The following is a 17,422-nucleotide window of genomic DNA, read 5'->3' on the forward strand; positions in this document are numbered from 1 at the left end:
ATATAACAGCACTTTTATGTGAAATATACTTCACAGAACGACCAACTAAAATATCCACTCCATCGCATGGAGACATGAAATGCAATGTATATATTCATGCTTACAAGCTAAAGGATGATTTTATGATTGGTGTTACAGACAAAACAACACTGTAAATTGTTGGGTTTTTTTTTTTTTTTTCATACATCACATGCACGGGCTAACTACACAGCTTGTAAAACAATCATAAACAACACTGAAGGGACCTCCTTCAAAAATCAACGAACAGTGGGAGTAAGGTATGATATTTGAAATTCAGATAAACACAGCATCAATAACACATTTCCAAGCAGCACCCTGCAGGCTGCTGATATACAAACTGGTATGTAGAAGCGCCAGGAATGCAAGCCACACTGTACTAAACAAATATTGCCATCTAACTTGTACAGGGAAGTACAGTCTCCATGATTTAACACATCTGTACTGATTCTGCTCTTTGAATAATGCCTCGCTCCAAGCCTAAAATGTTTATAACACTTCCAACCATCATACATTCATGCCTCCTTCACCCACCCCACCCCCAACATGCTTATGGTACTAGCTTTGTTCACGCGAAAATGAATGCTAAGACTATGCATACACGTGAAAAGCTTATGGCTTAAGTTATGAAATGCACCTTTAAAAAACAAAGAAATTACACAAATATATTCATGAAGGTCAAACTGTATAAGTCAAGAAAAGTATTTATATGTCTGTTAATTTACTTTAATAGTTTTAAAAGTGTGGGGCTCCCTCAACCCTCTTTAACACATCCTCCACTGTAAAGCCCATGGCAAACTACGAGATCCCAGAGGTCGCACAATTCCGGTTGCTACGTTGTACGGTCGCTGATTCATGGCACAGTTGTTTAGTGTGCAGTGGCTTTAAGATACTACTGGTAGTATACATGGGTACATATCATAGTATTGCCCATGGTACTGACAAAGTTTTAATTATCTGAGTCCTACTCCCAATTCTCTCTCCAACCCCCCTTTCTGCCACTTCCTTGCCACCAATCCCTGAGAACATGTTTTGCACCTGAAGACTGCCCTCTCTTGTTACACATACGCATCACTTTTGTGATATCATTTGCTCGCAAACCTACCCAAACCACACACTTTTCACGAATCTACAAACAGAAGTCATTACCGCTGCTTCTGCCGAGCGGGCACAACATTTTGCATACAACACACTCTTCACGGAGACACAGAACACCTGTAGATCATCCCATACTCAACACAACTACACTTTTAGGTCTCGAGGGAAAGAATCAAATGACCAATTCTATGTAATATACTCATGACAGATAATACCTCTGGCATTCAACTGCTGACTCATGCTACTTGCTCTGACACATTCTGACTTCAACTCTGTTGTGTGATGACCACATACAAATGTAGATCAACATGAAAGGATATGCAAGATCTACGTTGAAAGCTGGACAATCCTTTTAAGTACATCTTTGGATAGAAATATGAAAAAAAAAGATCTATTCCATCTTCATCGTGCATACTTTCTAGCACAATGATAATGAACATATAACGGCTATGTGCAGTTGCTAAGTAACAGCATTCACAATTACACTCCAAGTGGCACTGGCTGGAGGAAAAAAAAAACGAACATACAAACTCAACAATCAACTTTTGAATTGAAGAGAAACGTACCTAATGACCATTCAATTTAAACCTAACATATCTCGCTGCTGGCATGCAGATGAACTATCAATTAAACAAATATGGCCCATGCCATTTAGGAAAAAAAAAAATTGTCAGATCTGGTCTGGGCTTTTGAATGGTAACCCTCTATGGACTACAAGAACTACAATGCCACAGACATTGTATGACATGACACATTGTAACTTGCCATCAATTAATGAGAGAGTTTAAGATGACATCTAGAATGGCAAGCGTGGGGAGAATTTCCTTCAATCATTTCAACTTTCCACCAGAGATGACTATAATTGAGTTAAGGCCATGCCCTCATGACATGTTAAATTCAATTGGAATGGAGTTTATGGAAATAAATAAAGCAAACATTCATCTGAACATTGTCACACAATGCCAACCTGAAGAGAGGATCAGTGCAGTAGAGTTCTCTTACCTCCCCTTAAAATACATCAAAACAGACAAACCCAGACACTGCCATGTCTTCAAAGTTCTGACAAGTCTGCTGTGAGGGACTGAACCACCCACCAGAGTGTGGATGGTCCAGAGGATGCAATGCCCAATGTAGATTAGCACCCTTATAGACTACCAAACTGTGATGCCAGAGCAACACATCACCACGGAAACTGGTTCTACACAACCTAACCTGGCCCGGTTTGTAAACACTAATGTTGCTATTAACCCTAACTAGGCCGGGCTATTTAGGTAGACGATAGAGCCGGCCTAGTTAGGGTTAAATCATGCTTGCACCTGGTTCCAACCCAAGCCATGACGAAAGACCGTGACATCATCATCTCAGTACTGTTTTGTTCATCAATTCTATCCTTCGCAATTACTGTTTGAATTCTCCTCCTTTTTCTTTGAAAATCACAAGCAGCAGGACTGCTGCAATGACAAAAAAAAACCTCAAAAAACACGGAAGTGGAACGGAACAGAAGGGAGAGAAAGATAGTCCAGTGAATAAAGAGTAGCGTATCAGGAGAGATGTAACGGAGGCAGACAACCAACTTCACTTTGCCTTTTGCCCATTACAACATTTTATCGTCCTGTGGGTTGAGGGGGGTAGGGGAGGCCCCAAAAGCTTTCAAACAAGAAAGGATTCAATCGTAAGTCCAATCGGCAACTATTGCACCATCTGCAGCCAGCACACCATTCAATTCTTGGATACGACGCAAATCTGGGCCCCATTTTATCAAAAGATGTAATCAATCATAAATTTCCTTATCACACAGGCTGCCATAGACTTATGATAGAAATCAACTATATATTAATCAATTATACATCTTCATAAACAGGGCCCTGGTGTGAAAGTGTACACCCTGTCAGCTTTCAGAACCCTTGTAAAATGCTGTGAGCAATCTCAAAACAGAACACAAAGATAGCCAAAAGAAAAGAACAGAAGAAAGAAAGACAGAAAGAAAAAAGGAGACACAATTGATAAGGGCAAGTTAAGTGATACTTCATTTTGTATGTGCTAAACCAAAATGCTTGTACTGCGTCATCGGATTAATCATGATCACCAAAAGCTTGCAATAACGGATAACACTTCGATGGATAACTTTCCAAGCATCGCTGCCAATATACACACACACTGTGGGGCGCCCTCTTTGATGGAACGTGACGACGTTCACATTGGTCATGTGACATCCATCAATACGCACACGCCGACAGCCGAAAGGAATGAGTGGAGAATGTGATCTGACGCACGAAGGAGAACAACATTGCTAATAACTCTCATACCAACAGGGTGCAAGATCAGATCTAGGGAATTGTGTAAACAACTGAAAAGATGTCCTCTACCATTTTAAAGCATATTTCACCTGCCCTGGAGTACAGCTCTTAAGGGATTCAGGAGTTATGGAATCACACAGGTAGGAGTGATGTTCTGATTAAAGAATTAAAAAAAATCAACAAATCTCTTCAGAGTCTTCTCAAGCTACAATTGTACATTCACAGATAAACACATGGATGTTCAACTATCATAAAATTTCAACTTGGCAAAAAATGAGACAAAATTTCTCCAACGAAAAAAAAGAGTCATTATTTACACTTTCTTGAGGCATTCTTGAGAAGCAATATTTGAAGGGGAAAAAAATAGAAATTGAAAATCTTATGACATGTTTAAAACTCATCAGGATATACATGTATCTTGTTCTGTAAGTTGGCTACAAATTGCCCATCAATATCTTACGGATAGTTTACCTGAACAATCTCTTGTGAGTAAATTAAGACAAAATTTGCATCTTCGGTATGATAGCACACTGGTAAAATTCAAATTTTGACACAAAAGATGACGCAGACAGGTTGCAGGACTGGTTACCACGTACGAAAATACACCTTTTAGGTGGCACAATGGAAAAACAAACAATCAAACCAACCTTGGATTAAGTAGCTTTTAATTCTCTTCACTATTGGTCCACCATAAAACATTTCTCCTGCTAATATATTGTATTTACAACCTGGGCTTACTGTACATCAGAGCTTGAGAATGGCAGCATAATGCACCCAGTAGGTTAGAAGGGTGGGTGATATGAAGTTATGAAAACTGTCTCCTTAAGCTCACAGAGAAAGCTCTTTCCTTCTATTTACCTCCCTTTGTTTTGTTTTTGTTTTTTCCCTCACACACAGCAGACACTATTGTTATGTTATGGCAATTTCCGTCAGTTTAGTGCCTTTAAAGCACGCCCTCATGATCATGAGGCTATAATTGGACAGGAGGCGTTAGGATAGCACAAGTACAATGACCTGGGCTGGGACTTTACATCTTAAGGTATGAGTTCCCAGCAAGAAAAACAAAAAATATCTTTTCATCATAATAAATTGAATATCTCTTATCATCTGTATCGTGTCCACTGAGTTGAAAATGCTTCCAGCGTCAAATTTTTGAGTTTTCTTCACAGCCTGATTTCATGCCTTCTATCAGCGTAGGGCAGACGATGAACATGCTCCTCGGCTAATAACAGCTCTTCACTCACGTGTGCATCAGTAAACAAACAATTCTCCACCAACTCTGGAGCGGGAATTATTTCGCGAAATACTCCAGCGAGTTCGCCCAGCACACTTTGGCAGTATAACAGTTGACTAGAAGTCGGTCTTGCCAGGTACGTCTCCACAAAAATGAAGCTGGATGTGAAAAAAGAAGTCGGAATTCTGTCACCGCTTTACCGTTCCTCACAACACAGCGATAAAGAGAGGTCGTCATATCTGGGATCGGTTTATGTATAAGTATATTCATATCTATGTATATATGTACAATAATGACAAAATGCAAAGCCGAAGTATCAATACTTGAGCGTTCGCGGCGACCTCTTTCAAGTTCAACGGCCGACGAAAAATGGCAAAAACTGTCTCTCCCATTTAACGACCCCTTCTTGTCCAGATCTGGGTGGGATCCTGTGGGTGTTGCCATGGTGACATTGAAATCACATGGAAAAACTCCACGCCTCCATGTCGGCTATAATGAAGTCCTCCTTGGACGAAAGTGTCTCGTTTCCAAACGTCTTGCAGGCGTGGCTGCGGCCGTGGTAGAGGTCGCCGTCCAGCCAGAGACCAAAGTCACCCCTGGATGATACACACACAGACAAAGGTCAACATGACCTAATGTTATATTTTCTGTACATTGATGGAAATGGGGGGGGGGGGGGGGGGGGGGGGAAGGGGAGGGTGAACCACATTGATTGAATTCAACTTTCAGATTGACACCAAGTGCCCTCATACACGGATAGCATTATGACATCAAAATCAAGGGAAGAGACCCAGGGGTCTTGTGCTCACCCGAGTATCGCAAGTTCACCTTTCACGCAGTCACTATTAAATCTAAATTACACACAGCTTTACCAAAATCTGACCAGGCATTCTCAAGTAGAAGATGAAAATGTACAATTAGAGCCCAAATTTGGACCCCCTCCCCACCTCCCCCACTCATAGTATCAATTTCACTTCTGGTTCTAGAGAAGAAGATTTTTTAACCCTAAAAAGGCTGGGGGGGATTGAATCAACCCCCCCCCCCCTCGACATTTTTCGCGACTACTCCGCCGGGCGAAATTTGTTGACCGTGCCGTTCGCTGACTTTTTACTTTCAAGTCTCGCGCATCTTTTGACACCATTTTCCCAAAAATCGTGCATACCGTTACGACACTGCATAACGTTTTATACATGCCTGTCAGACAGAAAATGGCTCAAAAACGTGATTTTGTGTATAAAGTCTATGCAAATGGGGTTTTCTCTTCTTATTCATAAAGATATGATTATTTTCACTTTTATTGGCTGAAACAAATTAATTTTAGCATAATTATGCTTTATATAGTTTCTGTCATAAATTTTTTGGAAAAAATGATAAAACAAATGGTCGAAAAAACAAAGAAATACATAAGAAATTAATAAAACAACAAAATACATAAGAAATTGATTTTGATACCAATTTTGTTTTTCAAGTACATTGTAAGGAATGCTACAAAGAATGTTTCCACCAAAAATTAGAATTCTAGGAGCTTTAATTTCTGATTTAGAGCAAAATGTATGATTTTATGCATATATTAGCATAATTAATTATCATGATGAAAATTTCCATTTCTTTTTGTGTAGCTTGGTAGATTACGCCACAGGTAATGTACGTGCCAAATTTCATGGTGATTGCGCTATCGACAGCCGAGATCTCGGGGGGGGGGGGGGGGGGGGTTTGAATCAACCCCTCCCGGCCACAGAACACAAAAAAAAAGCCCGGCCTGGTTAGGGTTAAATGATTCCTTGATGTGGGGGGATTGGAGGGCCCCCCTGGGGCCTCCTTGGGTGGGGCATGGTGCCCATCTTTAAAAATTGAGATCCTAATCCCCTTGGGATGCTACCTGCCAAGTTTGGTGAAAATCCATCATGAGGTTTTCAAGAAGAAGATGAAAATGTACAATTTAGGTCCCCAATTTGGACCCCCACCCCTCCCCCCTGCCTCCAAGGGGGACACCCCTGGATCTGCTATGAACAAATTTGAAACTACAGTCATTAATGTACTAACTCATAGCATTAACTTAGCTCTATCCCTTGTGATTCTAGAGAAGATTTTTAAAGGTTCCTTAATTTTTGGAGGTTTGGGCCCCTTGGGGCCCTCCAGGTGGGACATGGTGCCCATTTGCAAAAATTGGGATCTTATGCCCCTAGGGATGCTACCTGCCAAGTTTGGTGAAAATGGGTCATGGGGTTCTCAAGAAGAAGATGAAAATGTACAATTTAGGCCCCATTAGGACCCCTCTCCACCCCTGGGTCCCAAGGGGGGCACCCCTGATTCCGCCATGAACAACATGAAACCACAGTCATCAATGTACTAACTAATAGTATTAAAGGACAAGTTCACCTTCTTAAACATAAGGATTGAGAAAATGCAACAATATTAGCAGAACACATCAGTGAAAGCTTGAGGAAAATTGGACAATCGATGCAAAAGTTATGAATTTTTGAAGTTTTTGTGTTGGAACCGCTGGATGACGAGACTACTACAGCTTGTGAGTCATATGGGTACAACAGTATAAAGAAAATGTAAAGAAAATTCAACATATTTTCACTTTTTTCGCATAATAAAAGAGCACTTGACTTGCCTCTTTCTAAAGGCAGGGGGAATAATATTACCCGTAACATATGTCGGTAATGAGTCAGGGGAATGTGTACTTTTTTCAAAAGATGAAATTTTGTGAAATTCTCTTTATATTTTCCTTATATTGTTGTACGCATGTGACATCTAAGTTATTCATACACTGCAGTAGTCTTCTCATCCAGCGTTCACTGCACAAAAACTTCAAAAATCCATAACTTTTGAACGGATTGTCCGATTTTCCTCAAACTTTCCATGATGTGTTCTACTAATATTACTACATTCTCTCAATCCTTATGTTTATGAAGGTGAACTTGTCCTTTAACTTAGCTCTATCACTTTTGGTTCTAGAGAAGAAGATTTTTAAAGATATACCTTAATTTTTTTTTTAAATTTTTTTTTAAATTTTTTTTAAATTTTTTTTTTTTTTTTTTTTTTTTTGGGGGGGGGGGGGGGGGGGGTTGGGCCCCCTGGGGCCCCCTGAGGGAACATGGTGCCCATTTCAACAAATTGAGATCCTAACCCCCTAGGGATGCTACCTGCCATGTTTGGTGAAAATCGGTCTTGGGGCTTTCAAGAAGAAGATATAAATGTAAAAAGTTCATGCACAACGGATGCGGGACGAAGAACGATCGCAATAAAAACAAACAGATTGCACCAAGAAAATTACTGTTTGAAGATGAATTAATTGAGGGGCCCCATTTTATGAAACATATAATGCACATTACTCGGTCAGGCGTAGGTGTGTAGTGGAATGCACAACGACAAAATCAGAACTGGTCACACTTACTCTCCTCCACCGATGCATATTGAGTCCACGTCACCCTTCATGAAGAAGTTGTTCTCACCGGTCCACCGGTACATCTCCAGCTCGTCCTCGTGGAAGCGGTAGAGGAAGCTCTCGCCAGTGCCGTAGTAGTGGTCGCTGACCTTCAGCGCGCAGGAGGTCAGGGCACCAAACAACTGCAAGGGGGGGGGGGGGGAGGGCGGTGAGGTCATGAAAGGGGAGGGAAGGGAGGAGGAGGTGATTGTCAATATAGTGTATTTATGTCACCTTCCGGATTGTCACATTTACGTCACTTATGAAGGTGCATCAAGGTATCTCAAAGGGTGTATGATGGGCTAGTGTTTCTGACAGTAACCTTTAGGTATTACCATGATTATCATATCATGACTATTGAATCAAATTGAGAGCCCACACAATGTAGCCTTACCCTCCAGTATAACAATGAGAGAGATCGATGTAGTAGTAGTAATACTACCACTACTAATAATGATAATGATAATAACATTGACAACATAACAATGATAATAAGTGGTAACAAATATAGAACAAATAATATAATTATCATAAGCAGAAGAAAAGAAGAAGAATAATACACTGGTAACCATTTTTTTTAAGTGCACAGCACTTTCAAATCTCTACGCTCTTCCAAGTACAACATGAACATTAGAGTACAAATACACACTGAGCTCTTGACTGAACCACTAGGGGCCTTCCTAGACAAGGACATTTTGGGGAATTTCCATTTTTTAATCCATCCTACCATTTCACATTCTAAACTTAATCTGTATTTCAACTGCAGCTGACGCATGTATGCAGTCTGGAAGTGTCTGTGTGTGTGGGTGGGGGGGGGGGGGGGTGGGGGGACAGATAATTTGTATGCATTCTTCTCATTCTCGAATTTGATTTTCAGGCCAAAGATACAAATTATTATTTTTTTGTTAAAACTCTATTTGGAAATCTTTTGCTAGTCCCCTGCAATCAGATACCATGGCACAACATACATGTACAATAGGTATGTGCACTACCAGGTTTCTTTTTAAAAAGTTTTCCTCACTGAAAGTGCATAATGTCTCCAGGTGTGCCTTAAGCACGAAAACTGTTCACAACATGATCTTATGATCAAATATATAATATGAACCTAATTGACCAACTGGGAAAGGCACGGAAGGGGTTGAAATCTCAATCCCTCGATAGTAATTTTGTGACCTCTCAAAGACTGTTGCTAACATTACGTAGCATGGCTCTTTGTAACACTTAATTTGAAAGCCCTGCACAGATTTTGGCATCAAATTCACAAACACTAGATCAAACTAACACATTTCCATACCACTGGTCTCCAACAGGGGTGTTTTCAAAATCCAAGCTCTTCTCCGGAGCCTAAGTTGGTGGTGGTGGGTGGGTGGGGGGGAGAAATGAAGGGGGCGGAAGGAGAAGCACTTACGTGGCCCTCGGAGTCCCTGAGGATGAGGAGCATGGGGCTTTCCCAGCCGCCCATGTTGCGGTAGAGGCTGTGCAGGCTGTAGCCATGGGTGGAAGTGCTGAAGACCAGCACCCAGCTGTAGCCCTCGGTCCGTGGTGGCAGGTTCTTGGCAAGCTGGAGTGGGGCAGTGGTGCAGAGCAGGGGTGTGGAGCAGGTGTGAGGGGCAGGGCAAGGCAGGGGGGCAGGGAGGAAGGAGGAAAAATTGACATTTATTCTTAAAAATGGAAACAAACAAAGCCCAGTCCAAAATAAAAAGAGACTTTCCGAAACAGTCTACAAAAAAGCACTCGATTTTGGGAAAAATTTGTTAAAAACTGATCCATCACTCTTTTTCCATACTGAAAATGCTGTTCCGAGGTTCGCTAGAAAGCGAACCCTGCTAGATCTGACACAGAATGCCTGATCACATTCATATATATCAATATATACATATATATATATATATATATATATTCATATATTCATATATTCATATATTCATATATTCATATAATCATATATTCATATATCTATATATTCATATAGTCCTATATGTAGTATGGACCTGGTGATTATTTGTGATTATTTGTAATTATTTGTAATTATACAGTTAAAGACAAGCTTGATTTCACATAGACCATGTACAAAGTACAGCCGGGCCAAAGGCGGGGCCTAAGGCCGGACCCAAGGCCACGGGCCTTAGCCCGGAACCAGGGGCCCAGAGCCCAAGTGGGCCCAGGCCCAGGGGCCCGTAGCCCAAGTGGGCCCAGGCCCAGGGGCCCAGGGGCCCAAGGCCGGGCCGAGGCCAGGAGCCTAAGTGCGAGCCCAAGGCAGGGGGCCCAGGAGGCTGGGGGTACAGGACGCCAGGGGCCACCAGACTGAGACCACAAAGAGTACCAGTCTTGACTTGCTGTGATAATGATGTGACAGGGCTGTGCATACACATAATTATGTAAATACACTGTACAGGGCTGTGCATACACATAGTCAAGTATTAAGCAAACAAAGCAAAATGTGAGTACTATAAGCTCCAATTACACAATCATTACCAGAATATTATACATTGATGCAACCTATGGCAAGACTTGAAATGCAAAATCAAAACTGCTACTTGATTTAATTATTCCCTTGAGGGTGGTTATGTCCCTTTTTCAAAAATCACAAAATTTTGCATGGTTAAAGAATAATGTCTCCCACCATTGTGTATGAAATCTTACAATAATACATCTCAGAGTTTGAAAAAAGAAAATAGGAATGAAAACCCCAAGCAACTCGAGGATAGGTTCCACTTTTGTATTGAGAATAACAGTTGGGATTATTTTGGTATCCGAATAAACTCACTGGAAATCTACAGTATTATTTTCACCCTATCATAATGAGGTTTCCAGTTTTATTATTCTGAGGAGAGGTCTTAATTACCTACTTCTACAAAATACCAGCTCATGAAAGGAATCATAATAATTTTCATAGTAGCAAAAAGGGACACAAAAACTTTAAAGTCATATATCTTTCCCCCTTCCCCCTCACCTTTCTGACATAGTCATTGCACAGCAGCGTGCTCTCCCCAATCAGCTCGGGCAGTGGTAGGTTCATCTCGCACTCCAGGATTGTCATGCGACGCTTGCTCGCCTCCTCCCGTGTGATTATCTGCAGCAGAAGTCGGAGATAAAGTAGAGAAGCTAGTCAGAAATTTCCCCAACTTCAACTCCGAGACATTCTTCGCTACAGTGACATTCAAAACCACACACATCATTTCCATCGCAAGTATTATTTGTTTGTCAACACTATGACTATAACTATTATCATTATCATCATCATTATCACCATCATATACCATTATCACTCGATGACTATGGTGATAGTTAAACCCATAACATCATTTTTATTGTTGTTATTAATACTATTATCAATAACAGTACTATTATTATCATCATAACCGATATCATTACCATGATTTCTTACTATAACATCATGACCATTATCATTAATTTTTATCACTAAACATGTTAGCATTGTGAACACAAAGTGTAAGATAGCAATCATAAGACCACACACTATCTCTTCATTACAAAGAAGGGAACACATAGAGAAGTCTGCTGTTACGGAATCATGAGAGAGGCAGGGCTACCAAATTTCACCCATCAAAATCAAAAAGATTCCAAAGAGGAATCATCAGGGGAACACTTGTGTCTTACATGCATCTTAACAAGCAAACACAATATTCCCAAATCAGGAAGGCTTTCTTATGTTCCGTTGGCAGGGCATGAGGATATATCTAAGTTTGATAAGGAAGATTCCTGCAAAAGTAGAAAGACTAGACAACTATGAAAACAGGGATAGATAGATAGATAGATAGATAGATAGATAGATAGATAGATAGATAGATAGATAAATAGATAGATAGATAGATAGATAGATAGATAGACAGAGAGATAGATAGATAGATAGATAGATGGATAGATAGATAGATAGAGAGATAGATAAATAGATAGATAGATGGATAGATAGATAGATAGATAGATAGACAGAGAGATAGATAGATAGATAGATAGATGGATAGATAGATAGATAGAGAGATAGATAGATAGATAGATAGATGGTAGATAGATAGATGGATAGATAGATAGATAGATAGAGAGATAGATAGATAGATAGAGATAGATAGATAGATAGATAGATAGATAGATAGATAGATAGATGGATTTAGATAGATACACTAGACACTAACAGAGAGAGAGAGAGATACAATGTATACAATTGTATGTAGAGGTAGATAGAGAGATAAACATGACCCACTACAACAAAAGGATCTGAAAGTCAGGCAGGACGATTTTCTGAAAATGACATGACATTATTCCATTACTATTCTGCTTTGATTTCATATAAAACATGACTCATAAAAGTACTTGGTTGCAGAGATATCGATGATCTTATGAGAGCATGTCGAGTGGTCTAGGAAATTAGCGTTTCAAAAAAACTGCCTTCAAAGTTTTCCTTCCGACACAGTTTTCACCTCTTGCTAATAGAAGGTATGCTCTTAATAGCAACCTCCGCGATGCTCATTCAAGCGGTCTATGCATGACCAATCAGTAACCAGGATGCCACGGACTGACCAATAAGATCACTCCCCCATTGCTGGGGGCGGAGTCTATCTGCGGTGCTAAATCTGAATCTTCAGAAACGTTTCTGTTCCATTCAGAGTCAGAAAATCATGGCCCAGAATGCCCAGAACGCTATTAAGTTCCTGCCTTTCCTTGGATCATTCAGCTTTGAAAATTCTGGGTCTTTGGAACAACTGTGAAAACTTCCGGAAGTAAAGACACAAAGATAGAAGTATTCAGCAGAAAACACAAGGGACAACTTCTACATTATTGCTTTCCAAAGGCATGTAAGATACAATAGTAAAACCAGTGGCGTATCTAGGGGGGGGGGGGGGCAAGGGGGGCACGTGCCCCGGGCGCCACTCCTTGGGGCGCAAAAAACGAAAAAAAAAAAGCGAAGAAAAGAAGAAAAAACGAAGAAGAAGAAGAAAAGAAAAAAGAAGAAGAAGAAGAAGAAGAAAAAAAAAACTCGCCCGGAAGGGGGGGGGGGGGGAGAGAATGGTGGGGGGGGGGGGCAGAAAACCAAATCAAACAAGATAAAAACAAAACATGATGATGACGCGGACAAAATGACAATGTTTATTGTGTTCACACAAGAATTCCATGTTCCGTTAGCTGAAATACAAAAATTTTCGGCGCGCTCGCTGCACTCGCTCGCCAAATATATATAAAAAAGAAGGTAAGAACAAAACTTGATGATGACGCAGACAAAATGACAATGTCTATTGTGTTCACACATGTCAGTTAATATTTAGCAGGCAAAATGTTTCATTGAGCAGCGGCTGCAATTTCTTTCGTTCTGAAGCGATCGCCAATTGGATCAAAAGGCGCCAACGGTTTCGAACATACGGGGGGGGGGGGGGGGGCGCAAAAAACCCTAAATCAAACAAGATAAGAACAAAACGCAATAATGACGCGGAAATAAACAAATTTCGGCTCACTCGCTCGTACTAATTTAGAGAATTTTTTCAAGTCCTCAGTTTGGTGGTATAAATCGTTATCTATAAGGCCGTCACTATATCTTGATTAGAACTGTAAGATTTAATAAGCAAAAAATGACAAGAGTTCCATGTTTAGTAAGCTGAAATATAAAAATTTTCGGCTCGTTCGCTGCGCTCACTCGCCAAAATTTATCAAAAAAAGGAAGGAGAAGATAAGAACAAAACGTGACGACGCGGACAAAATGACAATGTCTATTGTGTTCACACATGTCATTTAATATTTAGCAGGCAAAATGTTTCACTGAGCAGCGGCTGCAATTTCTTTCGTTCTGAAGGCGATCGCCGATTGGATCAAAAGAGGACGCCAAAGGTTTCGAACATGGGGGGGCGCAAAAAAAAATCAAAAAGATAAGAACAAAACGTAATGATGACGCGGAAATATACAAATTTCGGCTTCAGTTTGTTGGTATAAATCGTTATCTATAAGGTCGTCACTATATCTTGATTAGAATTGTAAGATTTAATTAGCAAAAAATGACAAGAATTCCATGTTTTGTAAGCTGAAATACAAAAATTTTCGGCTCGCTCGATGCGCTCGCTCGCCAAAATTTATATATAAAAGAGAGATAAGAACAAAATGTGATGATGACGCAGAAATATACAAATTTCGGCTCACTCGCGCGCACTAATTTAGAGTATTTTTTAAAGTCCTCAGTTTGTTGGTATAAATCGTTATTTATAAGGCCGTCACTATATCTTGATTAGAATTGTAAGATTTGATAAGCCAAAAATGGCAAGAATTCCATGTTTTGTAAGCTGAAATACAAAAATTTTCGGCTCGCTCGCTGCGCTCGCTCGCCAAAATTTATCACAATTCGCTACATTTAAATCACCCTCAAAAGACCCCTTTTAAGTGCTTGAAAAAAGCATATCATGTAGACTTTGTTTAAAGTCCCTACCGGGATGGGGTCGGGGTTGAACACTTTTTCAGAAATTAGGGGCGCAATTTTCGCGCTTGCCCCGGGCGCCGTTCCCCCTAGATACGCCACTGAGTAAAACACAATCAACTGAGATACTTGCGGGCATTGCTATTGTTGTCGGTGGTTTCTTTTAATATTGTAGTATCCATATACATGATGGAATGGAACCGTGTAATCCTACTACCTTGGTACTCTAAATATTTGATTATCAGGAGTGTCTCGAGAAAGAGTTTGAAACCGGAACCTTTGTAAAGTCATCTCATCTACTCATCCAAGATCTCTTCATGCTTCATGGTTGCGAAAAAACCAAAACAACGTTTCACTAATGGAGTTTGACTTTGATACTGAAATATGCGAGTCTTTCGTGCCTCTCCCTCACTCTTATTTTTTGTTTGCAAGAATCGACAGACCTGTATTATTGTATATCTGTTTTTATACTATTTTTTTTTTCTTCAAAAGATTAACTACTTTAAGAGTAGCAATTGATACCCACCTCACTAATGAGGCAAGCAGAACTACAGAACAAGGCCTGGGGATATAGATCACGAACATTTCATGCACATGCATTGATGAAGTGCAGTCAATTTATTGTATCAATGGACTGCTGAAGTATCCACAGACCATTTCCTTTCTTGCATCGAAACCCAAAACATGACATATGCCTTTGTGTTTGTTGATGTGCCCATCATATCTAATGTATTCAATGACATTATGAAAAGCACTTTCACATCGATGTGACTAGAACTTCTTCAGACTTTGAATGACAGTGTTCTATTAAAAACCATATCACATACTTGTCAATAGTAGATAGTAATGGAAATCAGCACCTCTGCGTCCATTTCCCTTTTACTCTCTCTCTCTCCCCCTCCCACTCTATCTTTAACTCCCCCTTCTTTAATCTGTATTCTCTTTCCCTCTATCATATTTTGTTATTGTAATTAAGTGCTTCCAATATTGGTAATATGACTTCATTAATATTTGTACATTACTGACATCTCACACCACAAATGTACTCATTATACGGCCCATTTAATTTTGTACCATGTTGCTATCTACCTAGACTGGTTGATGTCCATTTGTTTGTCACATTCTTTCTTTCTCTCTCTCTCTATCTCTCTTTTTTTCTTTTTATAAATATCAATCCATCTGGCTACCAATCTATCCATCTGGGATCTACTTATCTATCTACATTCATCTAATATCTATCTATCTCTCTACAAGTCTATCTTTCTATCTATCTATCTTGCCTATTTATTTATTCATTTAGTTATCTATCTATGTATCTATGCTACCTACAAGTTTATAGTTATTCTATACAAACTAAGGATTCTTTTATTAGCTCATGTGCAGGCAGTATGTTCTTTTTCTTCCCCCCTTTTTTTTTTCAGAGGCCTGTATTAGATAGTAACTACAAACCCTAACTTTTGCAGCCTATTTCATTTCCTTGTTTTCCCTTTCCTTGTTCCTCTTACAAACATGAGGTGAGGCAGAAAATTTTTGAGAAGAAAGTTTTCTACAATGTATGCATTGCATTAGCATTGTTGTCCCTCCCCCCCCCCCCCCCTTATTTCATCGCGGTCACAACACTTTTGCAAAAGAAGTTTAGCTGCAGTAAAATGACACCACTGTCATCGCACATTGGGCATTTGAGCCGGAATAATGATTCCTAGAAATTGATCTGTTGGACGGTGGTAATTGATCGATGCGCCGGCTGTCACAGCACTCTATAGTTCCGAGCCAGCTGCTTGGTTCTATCAACATACACACAAACACACACACACACACTCTCTCTCCCTCCCACACACATACACACCTACACACACACACATACGCACTCACTTACATACACTCAGACACTAAAATGTACCAATAAGCATTGCAGACATTTACACATATAAGGTTAATGTTCTGCATGTACACACAGACACAAACACACATATCTATCACATAGAAATCTCATATCGTACTCTAAAAACATACAAATTAAAGTACATAACACGTTCCACTACAATCATGATGATTTGAAGATGCCACATTTGTAAATTGAGCTATCCGTTCTGTACTGATATTCAATTTCATGTACAACATATATCGGGGTATTACACTGCCTTAAAAAACAAACAAACAAACAAACAAACAAACAAACAAACAAACAAACAAAGGAAATGAAATGAAATCAACTCCGATTTGCAAACTCAAACTAATCTTCTTGAGCCCATCTATGATGAATGGCACCATGATTACATTTAGCACGTCTAACTGCTGAAAAGGCATTACTGAATAATTTATCTTTGTTCCAGCATTAAGCATGGCTACAGAGCCTATCATTTACCAAATATGTCTACTGTTGCCATGGCAACCAGATAAATCATTCAAATGGATACCGGCACACCATTAAAAAAAAAATGGATTGGTAGTAAACTACACTTGTATGGAGAAACAACAATGCAAAGTAGCACTGGAGGTCAAATTTGTGGTGACACATTTGCTCCTGCGACAATTGCTCCCGTTTTATTCTCCCCTAGGACTTAGGATTAGGGTTAGAGTTGTGACAAGGGTTTAGGTTTAGTTTGACGCAGTGGCGTATCTAGGGAAAACGGCGCCCGGGGCAAGCGTGAAGATTGCGCCCCTAATTTCTGAAAAAGTGTTCAACCCCAACCCCATCCCGGTAGGCCAAGTCCGCATGATATGCTTTTTCAAGCACTTTAAAGGGGTCTTTTTGAGGGTGTTTTAAATGTAATGAATTTTGATAAATTTTGGCGAGCGAGCGCAGCGAGCGAGCCGAAAATTTTGGTATTTCAGCTTACAAAACATGGAATTCTTGTCATTTTTTGCTAATCAAATCTTACAATTCCAATCAAGATAATAGTGACGGCCTTATAGATAACGATTTA

At 39.9% G+C, this 17,422-nt stretch overlaps 1 protein-coding gene across 1 annotated transcript in view; it reads right to left on the reverse strand.

Annotated features, from left to right (window-relative positions):
* Positions 1 to 3,838: 3,838 nt before the first annotated feature.
* LOC139736337 (oxidation resistance protein 1-like) overlaps positions 3,839 to 17,422 on the reverse strand; it is a 111,761-nt gene continuing 98,177 nt past the window's right edge. The window contains exons 11-14 of the mRNA XM_071647093.1: positions 11,034 to 11,153; positions 9,489 to 9,641; positions 8,051 to 8,223; positions 3,839 to 5,243 (exon numbers count right to left, since the gene is read on the reverse strand). Of these exons, the coding sequence (XP_071503194.1) occupies positions 5,105 to 5,243; positions 8,051 to 8,223; positions 9,489 to 9,641; positions 11,034 to 11,153 (585 nt within the window). The 3' untranslated portion in view covers positions 3,839 to 5,104. The remainder of the gene's footprint in view (positions 5,244 to 8,050; positions 8,224 to 9,488; positions 9,642 to 11,033; positions 11,154 to 17,422) is intronic.

Source organism: Diadema antillarum, unplaced genomic scaffold (assembly GCF_040938485.1).
Source record: "Diadema antillarum isolate AM-2024a unplaced genomic scaffold, OU_Dant_1.0 seq00000637_RagTag, whole genome shotgun sequence".
NCBI lineage: Eukaryota > Metazoa > Echinodermata > Echinoidea > Diadematoida > Diadematidae > Diadema > Diadema antillarum.